Raw genomic sequence first — 25,689 nt, 5'->3', positions numbered from 1 at the left:
TACACTGATAACACTCTTAAAGAAAATAGTCAAGTGTTTAAATAAAAGAAGTAATACAGGATGTTCAACAAACTTGGTAATGTCTATTGTTACCTTCTAAAAACTCAAGGACAAAAGGTAAAAGCATAATGAAAATGATCCAGAACCAAAATTCTGGAAAATATCAACACAGTGGGGGAGGGGAGCCCAGAGGCAGAGGAGAGTGCATTAATTTATTTGTCTTATTAGGGGTGGAGAGACAAACATATAATTAAGCTTAAGAAATCAAGAGATAAATGAGATTATACATCCCAAAATAAGAGCAATCACCTAAGGAACAAAAACAATATTGGAAACAAGAGAACGTTTTGTTTTTTTTTTTAAAAGAAATCACGCAAGAAAAAACACATCAAAGTTTATTAAATGAACATTATAAAATGACATAAGTCCTAACATAATGGTAAATACGATAACATAAATGGATTAAACTGAACAGTTAAAAGGCAGTGACTTTCAAAATGTATTTTTTTAAATCCAACAATATGCTGACTACAAAAAAAAGCCTAAAAAAAGGCTGAAAGTAAAAAATAACATGTAGTAGGAAAATACTAAGATAATGATCTTAACAAAGTGAGAGACAAAGAGAGTCATTTCATACTGATAAAGGGACAAGATGATCTAACAAAAAGATAAGCACCTAATGATACACCCTCAAGTAACGAGAGGAACTGAAAGGAAAAACAGAAAAATCAACAATCGGAGATTTTAACACACTCCTCTCAGATACTATTAGGCAGGCCAAAAAAAAAAAAAGAGAGAGAGAGAGATCCGTAGTCAACAATACAAAGGTGACCTATTTCACACACACATTTTGCAATAAATGGGATACATATTCTTTTAAAACACACAGAACAACAACAACAAAGCAGAAACAGACCCATAAATACAGAGAACAAACTGATGGCTGCCAGAAGGGAGCAGGTAAGAGGATGGGAACAATGGGTGAAGGGGAGTGGGGGGTTCAGGCTTCCGGTTATGGAATGAATAAGTCACGGGGATGAAGGGTACAGCATGGAAAATCCAGTCAATGATATTGTAATAACATTGTATGGTGACAGCTGGTAGCTACACCTGTGCTGAGCACAGCATAATGCAGACCTGTCGAATTACTAAATTGTACAACCGAAACTAACGTAACATTGTGTGTCATGACACTTTAACAACAACAACAAAAAAAAAACACAATATTTTTGAAGATTAAGGTCTTAAATACCAAAGATTGACTATTATACATACTGTCTTCTCAGATCAAAATTGCGAACTATTTATAACTTCATAAACAAAAGTACAGATTTTACAATTTCCATATGCTGGTAAACTAAATACGGTTAAAAAGAAAATCATAATGGAAATTTTAAAAGATTTAGAATTCAATGATAAAAAAACATTTCATATCAAAATTTGTGAAACACAGCAAAAAAAAAAACCAAAGCGAACTTTATAGCTCTAAAATATTTATTAGAGAACAAAAAAGGTTCAGAACATTTTTGTGCCATATTTAAATAGACAATTTTCCAAAATACTGATAGTCAAATGAGAGTCATCGTGGCTATTTAAATGATCACATTAAATTTAGTTAGGGTAAACTCTCAATAAAACTAGAATTTACTGAAATACATTTGATGTATTTTTTTTATTTTAGTGCATGACTCAAGGGGAATTACTTGTATATTATAATTAATAAACACAAGCTATACCGTAAGGTATAAAGTTAATATTCTTAACTATTATTGTTAATATTTATTGTCATTAAGGCTTTCTGGGGGAAAAAAAGTCTCCAAAATCACAGCGGAAATCCATGAGAAAATGTGATTTGACAAATAAAAACTCACCCTGAAGTATGGAGAGATAGGTCTCAAGACTAAACACGATCTATTACACTTTTGAAGCGTGATTGCAACCAACATTAGGTGGGCTCCTTCAGCAGTGGGGGGGGGGGTGAACAAAAGCTGCTGTGCAGTTAATCCCCTCCCCTTGTGCCTGGGTCCATCTGCCTGTCATTCTGTATTCTCCATCTTTTAAAACAGGGCTGTCCAATAATATAACCACTACGGTCTTGCTGAGAGTATTTTGACTTCCTCGCGCCACTAGCGTGTCTTCTCTACTGATGCTGTACCCAAGGAAGACTCACGCACCAAACAATTAGGCTTAATGACCGAAGCCGAGGAGGGCTAACAGGTGGGAAAGAGAGAAAGGGTACCCACTATGAGATGGACAACAGCTTTGGGAATGCAGCTGATGGGACGAGGCTGAAAGTGGGAGGGAATTATGAAATGCTGCAGTAGGAAGAGAGTTTCATTTGTTTGTTTTGCTAACTTATATAAGCCTGTTCAAAACACAACCTTTGAACGAAGCAGGAAATACTCATGCTGCCCTGGTTTCCACCACGTGACAGATATTATGACATCAATAAAATCTCTTTTGAGCCATAGCTCTCTTTCCTCCTAATGTTACCCAGGACGTAACATGTACTGAAAAGGAGAGGGGTGCCCCGTATCAAATACAGTACTCCTAAACTCATTTCCTATAGTTTCTGACATCATCTCTACTGTGCTAAAATAAAGTCCGAGTCACTGTGTTGTACCATGTCAAAAACCAGACAAGAAATACGGAAGCGACGTGTATAAACAAAGCTAAGCATGCTCAGGAGCTGGTGAGAAGCTTCAGATACACGAAACAGTAGGAAGAACATATTTTTCCACTGATTTCCATAAAGATGGGAAGGGGACCAACAATGGAATTTTAAGGCAACCAGAGATCAGAGAATTCATTAAGGATCCAGTGCACGGGAAGAGCAGCACGCATTAGGCAGGGCTGTTTCCCGAAATGTGTTTAAAACAGGTTCAAACTCTGCTACTTCACTTGTGAGAAATGAGACATCCTAGAATTGTCATACTGGATCGGAAAAATAACCCATCTAGCACAGAATTCTACTTTTAACAAGGACATCCAGGGACAATCCAGTTTCTATCCAAGTCTTGGATGTACGTCCTAATTCCTACTTGCTTTCAGACCACTGGGTGAAATTACTGCAGACAGTGAAACATTCATGAGCTCCACCTCTGAGTAAGGAGCATGCCTTCCAGGACAGCCTACCACTCGAGGCTGCTCCAAAGGCAGGATTATGGTTTCATCCAGTGTTTTGTTTTTGCATCTCTTGTCCTTAGCACTAGCATTCCCATAATTACTGACTTACAGGCATGAGGGTGGCCACATACCCAAATTGCCCATGAGACTGAGGAAAACGGGAAAAGGCCCCACGCAAACAAGAAAAGAGCCTGTGTTACCTAGGTGGTTTGCCTGACATTGCTTTCATCCAAGTAGCCCATTCTTTGGTTGCTGAAGAAAAGTACACAGGCTTGTTTCTTCACAGTCTACTCAGATGGCCGGCTGGGTCAGAACTTCACAGATTTCTACGACCTTCTCTATCTGGAAGCTGTGGTGTACAAACAGAAGGACTGATGCACAGCGGAGCAGTCTGGGAGCAGCATGGCTGGCAAGGGTCATGGTCAGATTCAACACCCAATTAACACCTAACAAGCCAAAGAAAACCTGGCACTCCCTTCACATCTTCCCATATGCCAGTCTACAGCACCCAAAACAGCCAAAGACCTGAGATAATTTGCTTTATGAAACACTATCAATAGTGCCATTAAACAGGCAAGATCTATAGAAAGAAAAAGTCTAAAGCAAGACAAAAATTAAAGTTGATATATTTTTCAGGCCAGATATTTATTCTTATCCTCTCCTCAAAACTTTGGCCAGAAGAATTACATCATAGTATGGTACACATTAGCTTTCCTCAACTGGAACAGACAGACAGACAGACAGACACACACACACACACACACACACACGAGTTCCTCTCTTAAACTGATTAAAATAACCAAGATAGGTTAGGAAACTCAAAGTTTGACTTTAAAATTGAACTTAAAAATTCCTCATGCAATTGATTGGATATCTCTTGTTCAAAAAGCAAATCCAATCCTACCATTCAAAGGGAATTCTTCTTAACTGTCCATAGAGTAGTAGGTGGTAAATGATTACCGTTAGAAAACAGTCTAGATTTCTTTGATCAGGAAATCTTCCCTAAGTCTTACATTAGGGAAAAAAGGGGAGGAGGCATAAGAAAGTAACCCTGCCAAATGCCCATTAAGGAAAGAAAGCTAATTGTGTTTCTCAGCAGTGGGAGGTGCACTGAGACAGGTTATAACTGCCAAGTGCAAGGAAAGGTTCCTGAAGTCCCACTTACCCAATTCTCAGTTCTGCTACAAGTTAAAGCACTGTCATGCTGGGTGGGGGGCAAGATGTCCCAGTTCCTCTCGTTTCACTGTGCCCTCATCCAGCAAGACAAACGATAATGGAAACCTTAATGAAGCTAAATAACATGCAGATTAATGACAGTTAGTGGCTAAATGAAAATAATTCACTTGGGTAACACAATTTCTTTATCTGAAATCGTGTCTAGGAATGGTTATCTCAGTAGAAGAGCCTCCTACTCCCAATCCCAAAAGCACAACAAAACAAAACTACATATAGCTATGGATCTGCCAGAACACTTGTAAAGGAGGGAGAAGGGAATTCCCGGACTGCAAATTAATGCATCACATTAAGGCATAAAAAGATGTAATGAAGTTGCCATAAAATTATTAAGCAAATTTTATTTTCTATTGCCCAAAGATTTAAAAACTTAAGTATGATGCTTGCCCCCCAAAATCTACTACACAGCCTGGATATACCAACCATGTATGCTAGGAGAAGGACGAGGGAATGGGTTGTGTTAATATCATATGACATAAAACATAAAACCCCATTATAACGTTATAGCAGCAGCTAATAGGCATTAGGTTACAACTCCAGGAACCACCTCTACTACTTGCAAAGGTCGATGGAAGTCTGTGGCAATTCAATTATAAAGTGAATAAGACCGGTTCAGTTGCAATGTCAATAGAAGTCAAAGCAAATTGCTTTACTCTGTAAAGCAGAGAGCATTTTTACACCATCATCACAGTCCTGAAGTATTATTTACAGACTCAGATTTCTGCCTACATAAACAAACAAAAAATATAACAACCATGTACTATTATCCTTAGGAACCAAAAAGTAATCAGATACTGAATCAAACTGTCTTCCATAAACTTCTGAGGAAGGCTGACACTTTGACAGCTCAGGAAATTTAGATCACTGCTCAGAACACAAACTTCAATCCAGCTGAGACAATGAGGGCTGCTGGACTCCTAGCTATTTACCTGTCCTCCTCCTCTGCCATTCTTCTCACCTGAGGAATGTTAATTATCATCACATGCTGGACTAAGACACTAGAAACCAATATGTCTAGGTATCACGCTTGACAAAAATAAAAGATGGAGTTACACTTTCTTTGAAAGTGTACCTTGTTTGAAAATATATTTGAAGCCCTCTAACTTCATACATCAGGCACTCAAAAAAATAAGCTAAAACTTGAGTATTTACAAAATATTGGGTGGTTTACAACTATCAACTCATCTGTTCTTGGCCAAAAAACCATGTGAAATTTTATTGCCCCCAACTCATGAGGCTTTGAGGAGAATTTGCCATGATCATAAAAGACAGAAAGAGCACAAGGATTTAAACCCAGATTACTTTAAATCCAAACTTGACCACAAACAATTCTACCAGTCAATAAAACTCTTTGCTACCTAAGTCTTTCCAGTGATAGTGATCCCCAAAATGCTTGGACAGTGTGGCTCAGAAAGTGGCCCAGGTAAGGTGAAAAATAGATTCAATCAAACAGGAAACCACTGACCAGCAAGAGCTATCCATTCTCAATGTGGCACCAATGAAGTCTGTCCAAGCCCACTCACGCCAGAAGGGCTGCAGACCCTTCTTACTAGGGATCTGCTTCATTCTCTCTACCTCGAATCTTAAAAGTACACCCAGCACACCAAATTTGGTACACCAAATACCAAGCACAGCTTGCGTCAGTGTTAAGCTGAAACTTTGGTTAACTTAAATACTTATATATTTACTTGGCATGTGTGTATTCATTTGTGTTTATATGTACATGTATATATAACATTGTGTATAAAAATAATATGTACATATGTGTATAACAAATGATACTTGTGTATAAAAAATAATACTTGTGTATAATATGTATGTGTAACAAGTAACAATATAGGAAAAAAGAACATAGATATGTATAAAGAAGAAAATCATGACTCTCACCCCCTTAAGTATAACCACTGTCATAACTGATTCATATTCTTTCAGATTTATTTCTGTGCTTCTACATTTCTTTACATAGTTTTTCCTTTAGAAGTGAGATTATTCTGAAAATTCTGTTTATAGCTTGCTTTATTCACTCAAAAGCATACCATGTATATTATCTCTGTGGAAACATTTTTGTTATCATTGGAAGACTAAAGTCTGTGTGTGGTTACTAAGAGGCTTGCATTATCCACTTGGGTTGGGCTCTGGAACACAAGGTCCTCTTAGGAGTACATCTGTATAAGAGAACACATAGAATACTATACAGCAGTGAAAAAACGGGAGGGAGAGCTCTTTGTAGCAACATGAAAAGCAACAATGAGTATAGTATAAATTTTTTTTAATTAGGTACAACTGGCTGTCGGGCGCATAAGGAGGTAAGAATCTATATTCATATTTGCTTATAAACAAAGAATTCTGGAAGGATGAATGAGAAACCACAAGTTAAACCCTGGGAAACCGCTGTTCTTCAATCACTTTTGACGTGCACGAACAGCAGTTTCAAATGGTACAGCCCTTCCCACGACAGTGGTTAGCAACCCGATTTGGATCTCAACTCCGAAATGATTTAAGAAACTACAGGTTGAACTACATGAAATTTCTGATGGCTTTTGTATTTTTGACCTACTAAATGAAAAAAAAATTTTTTGAAATTGCCAATATTAGATAACTTTTGATCTAAAAGATGCGACTTTCATATGGCTCCAGCCACGACCATCAGTGATTGCAGGTCCACTGCACAGACGGGTCAGGGTGTGGGAACCGAGCTGACAGGATGGAATGGGGACTTTTCACTACATCATTCTACACTTTTTGGAGTTTCCAACCAGGGAACATATTATCTACTTAAAAAAAAAATTTTTTTTAATAAAAGGAAGAAAGAGAAGGGGAAAAAATATTAGCAAAATCCAGTATATTCAGGCAGCATCACACTCTGATTGCGTTCCCTTCTCACATCTCTGACAACCTGCTGAAAGATCAGGTACCGGAGAAATCTGCATTACAGCTAACGTAAGATCAGGTATTTGTCCATTTAGGTAAATGGTTGCATAAACCACAATAAAACAAATATATCACTGAAATAAAATGAGAGTTTTTCCCTCCCCCTTCTCCATAAAAATGAGCACCCCCTTTTTTCTTCGAGAGCCCATTTCTTTCCTTTTTTGAGGGAGAGAGAACATGAGCAAGAAAGGGGGAGGGACAGAGGGAGAGAGAGAATCTTAAGCAGGCTCCACGCCCAGCACAGAGCCCGACGCAGGGCCTGATCTCACAACCTGGAGCGGAAATCAAAAGTCAAATACTTAACCAACTGAACTACCCAGGTGCACCCCCCCCCAACACCCTTTTCTCTCTTTTTTGGGGGGGCGGGGAGAGTCGATTTCTGCCACTGTGTCCCAGATTTAAAACCATACACATCTCTGGCTCTTTCTTCTCCTTCATCAAAACCATTACTCTGAATCCAGTATAAGAAAACCAGGCACTTTTTTTAAATGGAAAAACTAAGAATCATTCCTAAAGTTAAAAAAGAATAAATTGACATACTGTTTGAAATGCACCGAGTATCTCTGAAAAGACTCTGAGGCAAACAGGGGAAAGAGAAGCTCTCGCTGCTGCACTTGTGCTCAGCACCCCAGCTAGGTGGAAAGGGGCCAGACCTTGGGATCACACGGCTTGGGTTCAGCCCTGGCTTTGCACTGGCCAGCTGTGAGGCTTCGGTGCCTTACTGACCCCTGGGCCTCAGTTTCCTGAACCATAAAATGTGATGTCTAGTTCTGAAGTCAAGCCGCTCTCGGCTAGTTATGAGGGGCATCTATTATCAGACATTGCTAAAAACAGTGTCTGGCGTACAGTATGGCATATGTAACTGCTCACCACTATCATCCTCCAAATTCTGTACCTTGTTCTTGCATTAACTATTAAAATGTTAAAGAAAAAGAATGCACCTTGAAAAATACCTAAGATAATCAACAAAGACTTAAATAAGCACTATTCTCTTCTGACCTGAAGAGAAAAATAAAATTATATCCACAATCGCATTTGGGGCTCAAAAAGTCATGCTGCTGATTTGAGAGCAAATATTAGCATATGCAAAAGGCCAGCCCGAGAATTCATTTTAATAGGCCTGAGGATTTTTTTTTCATCCAAGGGTAACATTGTACTCCTTCCAGATATTGTGCAGAGGGTAAGCAGCCATGCCATGGCAAGCGGAAGGAGCCCTCAGAAGATTCCAAGGTGCAGAGCTGCTACCCAGAGTTCACAAAAGGCAACTAGAGATGACGAGTTTACAGGAATGTTCTCCACTGTTGACTCGATCTCACATTCTTTGTTTTTCCTCAACAGCTGGTAAGGATTCAGGAAGTAAAACTGAGCTGTCACAGGTTTGTTTTGTTATATTAATTGCAGGCAACACCCTGACTTCGTGGTAACTTTTATCATGGTCCAAAAGAGTTTTCTGAGTAATAGAAGTTACAGGGAATTGGCCACATAGAGATAATACCTTCCCCCCTTCAGGATTTCTGCTCATCTTCCTGGCTATCAAAGAAAACGTTTCAAATCACTCACTCTTGACAGCCTTAAAAATTCTATTTCATTCAGGATAAACAATACTTTGGTTGGTTTGAAAAGATGTTTCTTAGACAGCCCGGCTACCTCCTACGCTGTAGGAGTTTCAAAAGGGGCTATAAAGAGAATGACAGCTGCTTGAATTCAGAACTAGAAATTAAAATAAAAGCTATTAGAAGTGAAGAAAAAACCCACACCACGGGGAGACAGCTTTAAAGAATTTTTCTCTCTTCTATAAATTCTAGTTACCTGCCATGAACTTATTTTCACCACAGAAACAGCTATGTATTTTTTTTAAGGCATTAAATAAGCTTTTTCCCTCCAGAGAAAAGGGGAAATGTTCATCCCACACAGAAGCATAGTTAAGATTATATAGGAAGTCATATAAGAAGTTGCTGTGTGCTTTGTCACCAGCATTAGGGGGGCTGAGCTTCTGGGAGGCTTCTGGGGAGACGCCAATGCAGGGGAAGCAGCTCGCATGATTTATGGGCACACCACAACTCAATTACAGCCCTGAAATTTCTGGCTGCCTTTTCCAACCCATTGATCTCATCATTGTAGAAGTGAGTTAAGAAATAATCTGTCTACATGTACTGTCACTGATTCAAGCCTGGTCTTAGATTTAACTTCACAATACAGTAATTCCATGTCAGGGAATCATAACATTGCTCTGGAGAGATGGCAAGAGGCCTGGCACTCAGGAAGTTATTATCTAGAGCCCATCCATGAAGTGTCATGCCAAAAAAATGATAAGAATCGAGAGAAGATTGCCAAGCTTGAGCCAAAGATCTGTTAGTGCTCAGTTACTTAGTTTGGTTATAATTCGCTGTCAAGCTGATCAGATAGGTCTACAAGAAAACATCAAAAGCTGTAGAATGTCACCGAAAATTCACATCAATAATGGTTTTACGGTGGTTCTTCTTACATTTTGGGCAGGACAGCGCAGTTACAATTTACTTACAAAAGCATGTTTTCATGAAGGCAATTTCCAAAGATGGTCTCTTGGGAACTGAGATTAGAGAGGCCACAGCTGCCATGACTGTCCGCTATCCACCCTTGACATCTACCGAAACGAGCGTCTGTTAGTATAGTGCTTGCCTCCCATCCTTCACCCTCCCAGCCTGTGAGTGAATGGGGATATATGTCTGTGAGGTAAAGTAAGGGGGGGAAATGAGCCCTCTATTGTTCACGGTTATGAGACTATTCTAAGAAGACATAACACAGTATTACGTAGTATTTTTTCTTAAAATATTCAGAAAATTTTAATATTTTCTTAATATTGACTTTCCATAGGCAATATGGAAACTGACTTTCCATATACACTATTCATACCAATACCTTTTACACTATTTTTACCAAACCTATTTTCCAAAGCAGTTACATACAGCAACACGTAATGAAGATGCTAACAAAATGCGATATTTCCTTCCTCTTGATGGAAAGGTGGTCTAAATATTTTTAAAAAGACCCTCAAGGCAAAAACTAAGACATAACTGCTATGATACATTTATCTATGAGCCTAAAACGTGGCTGAAGACCTCGTTTTGATTACCTGCCTCCATACTCCACATCGAGTTAGTCAAGAAGTCCCCTCAACGTGCTTGAACACCTCTCCCAGATCATATTCCATCCCCAGTGCTGGTTCAAGACCACATCAACCTGAGCCTAAACTACTTAACCAGCCTTTGCCACGGGCCTTCCTGATTCCTACAGACAGATTAAGTCCCATTCAACTTCCTTTAACATTATTTTCCATGCTACAACTCTTCTCCCTTGCTGAAAAACAGTAACTTCTCTTATCATTCTAAATACCAGGAACATTTTTTTGGCTTTAATAATAATACTGAACAGCAGAAGCTAGTATTTGAGTGTTTACTATATGCCAGACACTATATTAAGTATATGAACCACCTAAAACCTTCTCAACCATCCTCAGTAGTAGATATTATTTAACTCCCATTTTGTAGGTAATAAAACAGATTTAGAGAGGGTAAACTATTTGCCCACCAGAAGAGTCAGAATACGAATTCCTCAGCCCAGACTTCTAACCACCTGTTCATTCCTTAGGCTGACCTTACCAGGGCTGGCAGCATCTCATCAGGTCCGCCCGTCACTACCCCTCATCCCTGGCCCCTTGTCATCAAGCTAGCCTCTTTACCCCCGGTCTTGTTTTTGCTCAGCGCTGCTGCCATGCCTTCATTCAAGCTAGTCTCCTCATCTGAAATCTTTCCCCTTCCAAATACCAAAATGGCTCCGCTCAACGAAACCAGGAAACCTTCCCTATCTCCTGCAGCCCTGGAGTTCCCTTCCCAAGGGCCCTCACAGCCAATAGCCCAGCACTGGGCACTTACTGCTGTGCGATTTCATTATTTCACTACGTAGTGACAGAAGGAGAATAGAATATCAACTCCTTGAAACAGAAACCCCGTGTGACATGATGCAGAGTTTATAAAAGCTCTTCAATAAATACGCAGTTGGGAGCACCTGGGTGGCTCAGAGGGTTAAGTGTCTGCCTTTAGCTCAGGTCATGATCCCAGCGCCTTGGGATCAAGCCCCACATTGGGCTCCCTGCTCAGCAGGGGGGCCTGCTTCTCCCACTCTGCCTCTCCCCTCCACTCGTGCATGCGCTCTCTCAAATACATAAAATCTTAAAAAAAATAGATATGCAGTATAATTCTGATTTTAGTATCAGCATGAGAAAAATTACTAATAAATGATAGAGGCAGAAAAACTCCAAACTGCCAGGAGCATTCCATATTTTAGGATTAAAAATCTACATTTCAAAAGACCTTACAGCAGCCTACTTTTTAGTTCTATTCTCTTGCTTATGCCTCATTATTCAACAAGATTTTTTTTTGACATACCTAAGGTGGCTCATTTATCTCATCAGCATTATTCTCACTGAGAGGGGACATTTAAATGTTAGGCAATCATTTAAAAAAATCTAACTTGGTACCATTTGGGCTGAAAGGACATCTATATACAACTTATTTGTCCTCCTCCAATTTTAGAGACTGAGCCATGTCACAGTATGTTCTTCCTTAGAACAGAAGGGAAATGTTCATGCTTCACTGTTTATCTATCTCCCTTTCAACAGTTACATTTTCACTTTTTGCTTATAAGGCTCTGCATCCTTGTCACACTGCAGGACTACAATAACACATGTTCAACAAAATGTGCTGCAGTTAGCACATCCGGGATCCAAGTGTGAAAGTGCCAACCCAACGATACCCAAGTAAGACCTACTCTATAATATTAAATCTTACCAACTGGCTTGCAAGATGATTCTGTTTTCAACTCGCCATAAATCATATTTTTTAAGTTGCCTAAACAAATAAACTGCTATATCATGTACAAAAGAAGATGGGCACAGCATACCTAACTACCCAAGACGATACAAATAAAAACTTGTCCTGTGAATGCCTAGTTCTGTTTAGAATTAGAACTAGCATAAAGAAAGAGAGAGCTTAGTCAAGATTTGGATGACAATCATCTTCTCTCCCAATCCCCAAACCTTCAAAATTTTTCTTTTGCCTTGAATGAAAATAACAAAGAATATATCTCATATAGCCTCATGAACCTTCCTTGTATTTGGGAGAATTACGACAAAGACAACAGTCTTGGGGCACCAGGGTGGCTCAGTCAGTCAAGCATCCAACTCTTGATTTCAGCTCAGGTCATGATCTCAGGATTGTGAGATGGAGTCCCGAGTCGGCTCCGTGATCACCAGGGAGTCTGCTTGGGAGTCTCTCTCTCTCTCCCTTCTGCCCCTCCTCTCTCTCTCATTGTCAAGAAAGAAAGAAAAGAAAAGAAAAGAAAAGAAAAGAAAAGAAAAGAAAAGAAAAGAAAAAAGGAAGGAAGGAAGGAAGGAAGGAAGGAAGGAAGGAAGGAAGGAAGGAAGGAAGGAAAAAGACAGTCTCTCTTTATATAAGAGGTAGTAAGGAAATAAATATGGAGCGGACAGGAGAAAAGGAACGTATGTTATACACTGAACTTGTTTGGAGTTACTTTATTACTAATTCTTAGAAAATAAAAACACAGAAAGATAATTGGAGAATGAACGTAGACCTCTGATTTTTAGTTTTCCTTTTAGCACCTTCCAGCCTACCTCATATTTTGCTATTTCACAACAGACTTAGCCAAATCTACTCAACTTTGAAGTTCATGAGTTTATTAAATGCTATATGAAAATGAACAATATAGCTTCTACAAAATAAAGTTAAGAATTTTAGTAAAGATTTAATAGCTGCTCTATTTAAAGAAATCTAGCCAGAAATTATACCCATTTCAGTTCATATTAATCAACAAGGATCCTTAAGCAACTAACTGGAATTTTAAAGTCTTTGCAAATAATAAGTTTAATATCATTGAATCGTATATTACAAAGAAAAATAACGAGCATTGTATATACAGTATGGCTAGATGTGCCAAAGCCAATTAAAGTCTTTAACAAAGTAAAGATACTAGGTAGGCATCTTTAATTAAACTGGTCATCTCTCAATTGGGATGGGGGTGGGGTTGAACATATCATAATAAAAGTCATGTCTAACAGCAGAGGGTTTCGCTCTCATTTGACACCCACTTGGTTTCTCTGCTTCTAGGCCTATCCTACTTCAGCTCATATAACAGGCTTGCTGACTCTTCACTAATAATGACTTTTGTTCTGCCTGGTGTTAAATTTAAGCCACTTCTGACAGTTTTCCAGGGCTGGCTATTTGGTACATCACAAAGTTTCATACCCTACTCAATGTAGAAGAAGAAATAACATACTACAAACCACCTAACTCAAATACCAAACCCTAGGGATGAAGAAAATCTCCAGCTATCTAGTCTAGTCCCTTGAATCTTGGCAGATAATCTACCCAAATTTAAACAAAAACTATTTGCCCTGGGTTTCATTAAGTGAAGTTTAATTTATACTACAGTGCATAAATGGGAGAGAGGGCATATTTGCAATTAAATATTCTATCAGACTCATGTAACTTATAAAATTGGGAAAAAATAATCCACTAAAGTTGGCTATAATGCATACCTTAACCAAACCTAGAGAAACATAGCAAATTACTACTACTACTGATAAGAACAAACACAAAAAAGATGAGATTTTTTGAAGCCTCTGAGTTGAAAATTACAGAACTTAGGCTGCTGCAAAAAGAAAAAACATTTATGTCTTAATGACAAGAATACATGTTTTTTTTTTTTCCTGGAAGGGGGTAGAGTTTTCAATATGCTAAGTGATATTCAGTAACACAGTTTTTTAGTAACCTTCCCCTATATGCTTCCTTTCAAAAGCTTTTCTCTTCATTTATCTCCCACTCACTTTTTTTTTTTTTTTTTTTTTTTGGAAAATGCAATATGTAGACCCTACCTTGTTCTCTCTGAAGCAATCCTTTTTCAGAAACTTGAGTTTCACTAAAGCTTAGCTATAAATAATGGGGGGTGGGGGATAAATAATAGTTTTTAATTGCTTTATCTTATGACCTGTAAGATAAAATAAAATCACTCTACAACAAAAGCAAGAATTTTCCTGATTCTGACAACTTGCAACACCAACAAGAAATTCCAAGGCTGCAATCAAGAAAGATTATAACATAAAGTTATAAAATACAAAATGTAGAATAAAACATCATATACATAATGAACATAAAAACAGACTAAAGGTATTGAATATTTCAAAATCTTTTTTCCCTTATAATCAAATAATTATTATATGACCTAAAAACTGGGAAAGCTATGATTAAATACCATCTTGCACATTCCCATAAAAGATGTGCCAAACACCACTTCAGCAACTTCTTACCCATTAATAATCACTTAGCAACCCAATGATCAAAAGACCAGTATACCATGTATACATGATTGGATATTGTGACTTAATTCCTTTAAATACCAAAAAAGTAGATGTGATTCTAAGACTAACAGTCCCTCTTTGGTCATTTCCTTGATGAAACATAGCCAATTCAGTTTTGCTCAAGGGCCAATGAGCCAATGCAGATATTATTCCGTATCTCCTTGACTTCTTTTTCTCTTCTACTTCCCAACATTAGCCTCTTTCACAATTTATTAACACTTGCACCAGAGGACAAGTGAGATGCAAGAAAAGGTGCAATTCAAGCCAGTCAGTTTTACTCCTTATTAGCAACTCTGTTGAGAGAGTGAAGGTGAGAAGAAAAGAGAACAAAAAAGTTAGGTGGGATCAGAAGTTGAAACTGATGCCGAAAAGGAAGCTCCGAAATTATAGGTTGATTTTAATGATTCATGCTCTTCCTCTGGAAAATAAGGATCTGACTGCAAAACTAATAGCTGTATCATGTGATGTGTGTCTTAAACAACGTAAAAGAATACCAGCACCACCAGCACGCCTTCGCCCCCTGTGTCATTACAGGAAGCGCTCTGAGCCCTCCTGCAGAGACTCCCGAGTCAGTTGTCGCTTGCATGGATCTCCGCATATTAACTACCTGGACATTTGACTGCACAGCTCTTTATGATGAAGGTACTATCTTTGTTTCTGTCTGCATTCCCTTCCTCCCTGACAATCACCTCATACTTCCCAACCAATATAACTTCGGTAGCTTGAAAGGATAATAAATGAAAGTTAAAAAGAAAAAAAAAAAAAAGGATGAGAAGAAGAAGAAGAAGAATGATGATGAACTTCAAGTTCAGGAAATGTCCTCAACAGGTGTGAAGTCCCACAACATAAGAGTCCCCATTTTGGACATGCCTCCTAAAATTGGAGGTTCTGAGACCAGGACTGTTTTCCTCTGCACACCAATAACCACATGACTACAAACTGGCAATCGGTGACTTCTAGAGGGCACAGTCTTGTTGTGTAGAGATCAATGTTTAAAATTCAAATTTCCAAGCTCTCTTTAAACAACGAGGCAATCTGGCAATGCTGAGACAATGTGACTGCGGATAACTAGAACGCGGCAGCCGGGATGGGACGCGCGCGAGAACTTCCATTTGCCAGAGCCCCACCGCAGCTTACTTCGCTCAGCCTGGCGCCCGAAGCCAGGCCACTCTGCCACCCCTGCTAGATGAGGGGACGCCGGCCTCACAAGAAAGTCAGAAAAATGGGCCACATAAGATGCAGAAGCCCCAAACTCTAGTGCAACAAAAGGCCATGCCTCTAATCTAGATGCATTTAATGTGAGACTATCAGCTCCTCTCAAAAGATCTGCTTTAATTTTAGTTCCCCTTCCATTTGTCTCAGAGTTATATAACCTCACAGGAGGTCACACAAGCCTCCCAAAAAAGAAATTTAAGCTGTCTTTTAAAAATAAAAAAAGAAGCATGCATAACAAATACAAACACAAACCTGAAACTTGCATTCTCTCTCTGACAAGAAAGCTTTACCCTCCTGGTTAATCTCAAAAATTATCATCTTAAGGGGACAAAGGAATTAAAGCACAAAGGAAGGAAAACCATGCCCTTCCCTGGGGACATACGATATGCCATACTCTCCACATGCTGTCAAGCAGAAAAATACAATTAACATCTTACCATCTTCCAGCTCAAGACAAAGATTATATACAGCCACGGGTCTCTTAGTCCTCTGGCCTTGTCTCTTCGATTGCCTTGGTGGAGCATTTGGGGGGGATGTTGACAGGGAGACTGGCTCCGGGAATGTGGCATCAGGCAGGGTCCTAAAAATCTGCCATCAAGGCATAAAGGACATTAATCATTTCCCATGAACAGAAACCTGTGTGTTGCAATAGTAAACCAGTATCAAACAACATTTGATTTGGAGCTCATCCCAAACATGCTGGAGCCGAAAACCCATTTCTTCAAATTTCAGGTACAGGTCCTAAGCCGTTCGTTCATTTTTTTAACAGAAGATTTCAAAATAAAATTTCCCATTAAAATTAAGTAAAAGCAACATCCAATCATTACATTTCAAAATAAATTTATCCCCAGACTAGATATGTATAATTATCTTTACCAGGTGTAGACAATACCCCAGCTATTCATCCACAAAGAAAGTAGCCAGGATAAAACATTAAAAGTAAATATCCCATTAAATTTCATACAGGGTTATATTTATGCCAAATGCTGGTCTCAATTTTTTTTTCAAACTACATAAACAGAAACATATGACTGCAAATATTTTTTACACATTTAAAAATAGCCTATGCTTAGGAAATTACCTTTCAGATTCCTATGTACATTTTTCATAAAATGCTTTATAGATTTTATCAGTTAATACCTTCCAACTTCTTTTAATAATTTCCCTTCCATTTATGAAACCTAGATTATTAGCACCTTGATTATTTTACAGTGTCACTCATAGATCAGCAATAATAACATTAATTAAAATGTGCTGCTTCTTTGCTTAGCAATTTTTTTCTTTTGAGAAAAGCAATCTGTACTGTAAAGGGAAGCATATCATGCAGAGGTGATTTATAATAGACCTTCCAAGACCTGGGTTCAGAAGCTTCCTGTCCCCAACAACAATGCAGACCCTTCAGTCTTCAATGAAGTCATAAAATACAATATTTAGACACATCAACCTAATAGACACTGCATCTCCAAGAGGGCTGATGTTCCCCGACTGAAGGCAGGAAACAGGAAGAAAGCTAGCTAGCATTAAACAAAACATAAATATAGAACTCACAATAAAAGGCACTGTGGGAAAACCCCACTGCTGCAAGGAAATGAGTATTTATGCATTTAAATAAAAGCAGGCGTGTGACCTGGGTATACAAGTGAGGGTATCACATATGCGTATCACATTTAACAGCTAACAGCCATGTCAGAGTTACAATCGCAGAGTCTAAAAGTTCTCACCTAAAAACTATTATATACCAATAAAAATAGACAATTTCAACAGAGCCTTTGCTTTATAGTACCATACTGCCCCCTCATGTGTAAATGGAATACAAAATGATTTCAATTACTCTGGACAAATATTTGCTAGCTAAAATGTAATTTAGTGCTCCAACTGGTAACCTGCTAACACCATATTTCCACAGCCGCTGTGTTCCAATCGGGCACTCTGGCAAATAGCAAACTACTTATCTGCCTTAAAAAAAATCCTCTGCTGTCTAAACTACTGTCCACAGCTGGATTCATTACCATCTGTCACTGTACAAATTAAAAAGGTTGTGGGATAGTGGGAACAGGAGAGAGGTTAGGCTGAGAAACGTATGACAATGTGAAGGAGAGGAGAAAAGATGGGAAAACGTACTTCTACTGCTAGAAAACAGCACATGTGTATGGCCAACTTTTGGAATAGCTTCTTGATTTACCTATGTTTGATCTTTACAAATATGGGAAATACCTCTGGGACAGTACTGGAATAGGATACCAAACAATACACAGAGCCAATACATCCAAAGCCTAAATAAACAATGGCAAAGTTACATCCCCGGAACTGATGCTGGATAGCTGATAACCTTCTGAAAAGACCTTCCTCCAAGATTCACACCAGCGTGAGTAAGAGGATGAGTAGGAGTGTGGACACAGCTCAAGTCCAGAGTCAAACTCTAAGCAAGACAGGACCTGGGAGTGTGACCCCAATGCTCTTGGGGGACTGATCTGAGACATCCCAGGGCTGAGCCACCAGAAGCCTCTGGAATACTTATGACAATGTTTAGTTTACATCAGAGTATCTGAGAGATTATTATTCAGCCATAAAAAGATAAGGAAATCTTGCCATATGTGACAACATGGATGGACATGAGAGCATTATGCTAACCGAAATCAGACAAAGAAACACAAATCCTTTATGATCTCACTTATAGGAGGAATCTTAAAAAACAAAAACAAAAAACCCTAACTCCTAGAAATAGAACAGATTAGTGGTTGCCAGAGGCAGGAGGGTGGGGATGGGGGGAAATGGATGAAGGTGGTCAAAGGGTACCAACTTCACACTTCTTCCGGTTTTAAGATAAAGTTCTGGGGTTGGAATGTACAGCATGGTGACTATAGTTAACACTACTGTATCGCATATTTGAAAGTTGCTAAGAAAGTAAACCTTTAAAGTTCTCATTACAAGAAACAAAAATGTTTTAAGTATGTGAGGTGATGGGAGTTAACCAAACTTACTGTCATAATCATTTCACAATACATACATAGATCAAATCATTATACTGTACACCCTAAACTAATACAAACATTTTATATCAATTATATCTGAATAAAACCGGGGAGAGATTCTCTCAGGAATGGGGACTGAGCTTCAGGTTTGTTGTTTTCCTTTGATTTGCATTTTAAAGCTTCCAGGTGATTCTTCTGTGTAGCCAAGGCTGAGAGATACCCATTCAGACAATCATTATTTTGCACTCTGTACTTTTGCTGGATAGACCAGAGTCAAAATCAAAACACCAGAAAAATTATTTCAGAAAACTGACGCTGAACATACACAATCAATTCCTTGGAATTTCCCAAGTCCTAATTAGAGTAAAATATTCCAGATTCTAAATATCAACCACTCCCTCAATAAACTCCACGTTGTATTAACATTTCAAAGAGTTAACCTATCATCTGAATGAGGGGGCACCAAAGCCCGTTTGCCAACTTGAGAAGGCTCTATCCTAGCTTTTAAGTCTTCTCAACTATGGAAGTTTAGACATACTCCTTCAAGCAGGGTACCTCATTTTCTCATCTGTACAGCAACTAGATCTCATGTTATTACAGGGATTAAATGAGAAAATGTTTATAAAGTGTTTAGTACAGCAATTGGCCCACTGTAACCAGAAATAAACGGGAGCCACTGATACTTGAAATACGATCACATACAGTAAACAGTGATAATAAAAATGGATTTAGACCCTCACTACTCAGCTCAACCACTGTTTTGAGAGGGCACCAATTTCTTAAGGTTTTGAATATTCCTCCAATTCACTGTTTGGTTATTCTAAACACTGTGATTCTAAAATGTTTATGGAAAAAGCCCATCAAGCAATGGGCAAAGGGAAGAAACAAATAGAGCCCCTTACTGAAATTCCCAAGTCGGCTAGAATCACAACATTATTTTGTGTGCACTGCAGCACTAAAATCTGAGATGTAAATCACTTCCTTTTTCATTGAATACATTTAACATTTCAAAAACACCTACTAGGTAGTAGGCTTTAATATTCTCACAACTTTTGAGGGAAGCATTGTTCCCCACATTTTAAAATGATAAAAGCTCAAAGATTAAACAATGAATCCAAGTCTCCAGTTTGAAAATGATAGAGTTGGTATCTCCACCCTCAGCTCTGATTCCAAAGACCCTGTTGCCAGTTTGAAAAACAAAATTTCATTCTAGGGGGAAAAAAAATCACCAACTATACTGTTCTATATCTGTTTAAAAAGAATAAAACTGGAGATTATATAATCTCAGATTATGTATACAAGAGAATATCTACCTAAAACTCACCATCACTGAGCTATGCCTTCCAAACGTTTCAAGACCCCATTACCTTTCATATGCATCTATATTGTTTGCCAAGGCACTAGCCTCAAGCACTCACTCTTTTTCTTGTTTGTTTTTTAAGCTACAAAGCTATGCTTTCATGGTTCTCTTCGAAACACCAGAAATAACTTTTTAAAAATATTCTTTTTAAAAAGCAGGAGAGGAAGAAACAGTAAACTGTTTATACTTGAAAAGTTTTGACCTGTTTTCTGGCCATCTGATTCTAGAAGTTACAATTTTGCTTGTCTTGTTCTGTGTGGCCAAGATGCGTGTCACCTTTAACACTGACTTCCCGATTCTAGAACCACTGTAGGGATGCAAATTCCTTTACTGCCCAGGTCTCTTTCCAAAATCTTTGGACTCTCCAAACTTCCCCAGCACCACGCTTCCTTCACTGTAGGGCAGATGATCTCATCTGAAACAATACTAAAAGATCAAGTCTACTCAAAACAGTATTTTCAGGATAGAAAGTTTCTTCACTGCACCTACGTATTTTACAACAAAGAAAAACTCAAACCAGACAATCCAATGACAAAAAACAAAACTCGGCATGTAGGCATGTCAGGTAAGTAAGCGCATATTCAGGTCTCCTGAGTGTCAGCACAAACACAAGTCTGGCACCACCTCTCAGTCACAGATTCCTCAGACTCAACAAACTGCACATTTATGCCCATGGGACTCAGCCACACAGATAAATACCTCCCCAAGTCCTTCCTGCTCTGTGACCAGGGGCCACATATGGAAATGATTGGGCTGTGTCTGCTAGAAATGCTTTGTAGATAACAGGAAATAAAAATGGTCTCTGAAAATTTTGCTTTAATGCCTGACTCAAACCTGCAGCGTTTGATTCAACTAAATTAACTAGTAATATGGTTAAAGGAAATTAAGGGGGATGAGATAATTCTTTTTTTTTTTTTAAGCATGTTTCTACAGAAGAATTCACTGGTCTTTACTGCAATAGGAAGATTGTTAATACCTGTGCGTATTTCTATCATCTTCAATAATAATAGTCACAACTATTGGGTAGTTGAAATATATGCCTGACATATTCCTATGACCAAGTGCTTGACCTACAAAGGTTTGAACCCAGATTTCCTGACTCCAGTCCGGATGTGTTAGTCACTATGCTGCCCTGTCTCCAGTATTATGCAGCACATTAAGCCCCATCCACACTATGTCATCTTTCATGATGGCATATCTCACCTAACTATTCTACCCTTAAACAGAGAGAGGGATAGCCAGAAGGTGGTTGGAAATCAATGCCTACTCCCTTTAGTAAACATTCAACGTACACCGAGGGACCGAAAAAAAAATTCTAATCTTTCCACAATATTGAACTACGGAATGGCCCAGATATCGCTTTCAGCTTCAGAGTCTATATTGTATTTAGACAAACATTCATCACCTTAAGATTGTATGACTCTAAGCTGGCACCAAGGTAGCATGAACCTTCCATCTACAACATAACTTCGGAAGTCAGCTACTGTGTGAGCAGTACACAGAGAACTCTGAAAACTTTCCAGCTGTCTGTCCTTGAATCGGCTCGACCCCAGGACTAAATACAGGTCTTTTACAGAAAATGTAACCAGAATCAACAATAGGGGCTGACAGTGAAATACCAGTTGGGTTTAGACTTGACGCTGGAAATATTCTAAGGCTTCACGTTTGTTCTGGTTCATTAGAACTCAGAATCTCAGAGCTGAAAAGTATCCTACTTATCTCACAGTGGAACAAACAGACATGCCTGTGGTTAAAGATTTGCTCGTTATTTATACCACTAGTTAGTGGTAAACTCAAGCTCTAGTTCCAGACAAGGGCCTCAACGCCAACTGCTATTTCCCATCTTCCTGGCTCTGGTCCTTTCTTTCCAACAGACTGCTCTTTATGCATGTAGTTCCTCATCAGGGGAGATTCTGTTTAATAGCTGCAGTTCCTCCACGTGCTTTCATATGCGTTATCTGATGCAACCCTCAACACGGGGATCTGTGGGACTTACGCTGGACCATGTTACAGGGTTTGGTTCAGAGTCCCACAACTACCCATCAGCATGAGGCCCCTTCCACTGTGTCACAGAAGACAGGGGGAGGGCAAACATTCCCAGTCCCAGCCTATTGATCCTACAAGCCTGGGCTTTCACTGTGGCCCTGACTTATTGTGAGCTTTTTGAAAAACAACTTCAATGTTTGTTTACAACAATCACCCCAAAAAAAGAAAAGAAAAGAAAGAAAAGAAGAGAAAAAAAAAGAAAAGAAAAAAAGTGTACTTTTTGGAATTTACCAAATTGCTACAGTTCCTGTTTTTCTTTCTTTCCAAGTTTTTAGCCTTAATTTCTAGAGACATTTTCAGACCCCTTCCCAAGTCCTAATAGGGTATATACACCACATTGATTTCTGTAGCACTCCATGCGCTAGAGTAATACATAGTTGACTTTGGATTTTTTACTTCAAGATTTTGGTAAATAACAACTTCTATCTACCAGACTTTATATAATGAAACATCCCCCAGAAGTACCTACCCTAAACTGTGGGTACTTTCAGTGGCATTAACTGTGCATCCAACATCAGTGCCCTGGTTTTTCTAGTGTTCAACAAGGACTGACAGAGGTAATAATAACAATAATTAATAACTCTGATATATTGGGAACTAAATGGCATTAAGAAAATGTTTATAGGCTTCCTAAATAACTTTCTTCCCAATCAATTCATAAGAGAGACTTCTCCTGATTAAACCAAAGCTACACTGCTCTTACACTCATGGTGTGAACATATATTCCCAGTTATAAATGTTGTTTTCTGGTTTTCAAACCTTTAAAAACACTCCAGGTGCAGTTTTATCAATTTGCACCTGCAAACATTTGGGAAACGCAAGCATACACCTTCCAAAGTCAGAAGAATACACTTTCCCAAACACAGCTGTAACTTTGATTTTCTAAACCCAAATGCTGACAAATATTCTTCACTAAATAAAAACCCAATAAATAAAAAGGTTTTCATTTCGAAATAAAAGCCTAGAATAACAGTAAGGAAACAGAAGTACTCTATATCAACAATGAAGCATACTCCATACATAATATTCCTTTTTTTTTTTCTTTTACTCTTCCTTCTCCAATTTTGGTGTACCACTTCGCCCAAATTTTTTTGAGGTTTTTTTTCACCCTTTATCTTTGCAGGACTCAATGCTCCCTTAGAAATCACTTGGTTCTAACAGCAACACAGAGGATCAGAACACTTGGAAGCCCACCATTTGCAATCCCCGAAGGCCTGGGGAACCACAAGATGAAGCCTCCCCAATCCAGCACTAGCTCTGGCCATGACAAAAAGCAGGCCCCTGATTCAATGATACCTGTGACACTTTAAACTGAATACAAGTAAACACACTCATCATTTTATGACATTTTCAAGGTGAATGACATTTTTCTTTTGGAATACAAGCCATGACCCCAAGTCATCTGAGTAGGCCAGAATGACCATTTCCCTAGAAAGAAAAAATAAGCCACAGACCTATTAATTCTCTAAAAGAAAATGTGTGAATTTTAATCACAGTGAAGAAAACATCTCCTGAAGGCATGTATATGATTATATTTATCAGAATTATCTGAAATCTTTTTCAAGTATGTACGCCCCCAGGCACGGTCTATATATTTAAGAGATAGTGCAACAGACTTTTCTTTCCCCCCTCCATTTTTGACTTTCATAAAAATAAAATGCCTAAAGCAACACCATGTTTTGAAGGTGGTCAATGGTGGTCCTTTATGAGAAGTTGCATGGTAGGGGCAGGGGACGTTTACCAGTCTTCATATTAAATCAGTGGTTTTAAAATTTATAGGCACAGTTTGGTTTCATTTTTTTATTGGTTTTTTTTTTTTGTTTTTTTTTTTTTGCTTCAAATTAGAGTTGATCCTTGAATAATGTGGGGGTTGGGGTGCTGACCTCCCCTCCCCCAAGCAATCAAAAATCCACATACAACTTTTCACTTTCCAAAACCTTAACTCCTAATAGCCTACAATTGACCAGAAAAAACTTTTTTTCTATATCCGAAACACCAGAAAACGACCCAAAGACTGGCAGAGCAGACTCTCCACAGCTAAATGTAGAAAAGATGCCACACTGAAGAGGGTAGGAAGGGCAAAGACAGTGTCAGGAAACAAATGGACCTGCAGGACTGTCTGCAGGAGGAAGGGACACAGTGGGCAGGGAGAGGGGAGAGGACCAGACCCCATACCAGATACCTCAGGCACAGGGAACACACACTGGAAGAGGAATCCCCATAACATTTGGCTTTGAAGGGGCCTGGCTTCACAAGTTCTTACAATTGGTGTGGCTTAGCACCTGGAACTTTAAAAATCAGTGGGCCTGGCTTTGGGAGCTAAAGGGAGAGAGGAAACTGAGTTCCCATCATTAAACAGCACAACAAACAGCCCTGCTGAGATATAGCATACAAGCAGCAGTTCAAAAAACACTAAGGGTTTACAGGAAGGAGATTTATTTACTGATATCAGAGCACAGGCTGGAGGGGGCAGGAATCTTTGGGAGACTTCTCCAAGACAAAAAGAGCTAATGACACCATTTACCCACCCTGCTTCCGAGCCTAGATATACGGACACCTGAGGGAACCAGCACAGGGCCAACATTCTCCACCTAGCTTGTTAAAAGCACCCCTGCCCCATCACACTTCTGTGGATATGCTCCCCACAACCCACCCAGACTTGGCAGGAATTTTCCCAAACTGCTGCAGGTCCTCTCCCATGGTGCACTGGTGTGGACCTTGCTGTCACAATGCACCCTGCCCCCTCCAATAAACCCTTAGCCACAGCCCATCCAAAGTGGTGCCAAAAGCTTGGCACTGCGCAAGCAGCCCTGACAGTGGCCAGCACCACTGCAAAGTGACTCCTATCACATGGAGAAGGGATGATAACTAGATACATCATTCTACCTGCAGTCCCAGGAGTGGGCTAGGGGCAAATATTAGGTCTGACTGCAGAACATATCCACTAAAAAAAGTTTCACAGGGGAAAACTCAGGGAAAGCACCCTGCAGTTCAGTGCTACTGTTCCTCTGGAAGATGCATAGTCTAACTCAACTCAAGCACAAGGTGGCCCCAGACTGGCCCACTAACAACACAGGGACCAAACCCTGCCCACAACAGGCAAAGAGAGCCATGGCACATGACTGGCTTGAACAAAGCCAGATCAGCCACAACAGCAGCATGCAAGTAACACACATAGGAGATTCCCATGAAGTGCCAGGTCCTGGTGAACAGGTGACATTGCACTGCAGGACACTTATAGGACCTCTCATTCATAAGCCATTACTTTCAAGAGCAGGAGACATAGCTGACTTGCCCAACACATGGAAACTAACACAGAGAGTTAGACAAAATGAGGAGACAAAGGAATATGTCCCAAATAAAAGAGGAAAATCACAGCAAGAGACCTAAGCAAA

The 25,689-nt window shown here is 39.2% G+C and overlaps 1 protein-coding gene across 2 annotated transcripts in view; it reads right to left on the bottom strand.

Annotated features, from left to right (window-relative positions):
* ARHGAP10 (Rho GTPase activating protein 10) overlaps nucleotides 1-25,689 on the bottom strand; it is a 308,238-nt gene that overhangs the window by 41,682 nt on the left and 240,867 nt on the right. For both annotated transcript variants that reach the window (XM_008685462.2, XM_008685463.2), the window contains one exon: nucleotides 16,354-16,504. In XM_008685462.2, coding sequence (XP_008683684.1) covers nucleotides 16,354-16,504 — 151 coding nt within the window. The remainder of the gene's footprint in view (nucleotides 1-16,353; nucleotides 16,505-25,689) is intronic.

This window comes from Ursus maritimus, unplaced genomic scaffold, assembly GCF_017311325.1.
Source record: "Ursus maritimus isolate PB19 unplaced genomic scaffold, ASM1731132v1 scaffold_11, whole genome shotgun sequence".
Lineage (NCBI taxonomy): Eukaryota > Metazoa > Chordata > Mammalia > Carnivora > Ursidae > Ursus > Ursus maritimus.
Note: the sequence above shows the minus strand (reverse complement) of the source record. Positions and strands in the feature narration are given on the sequence as shown.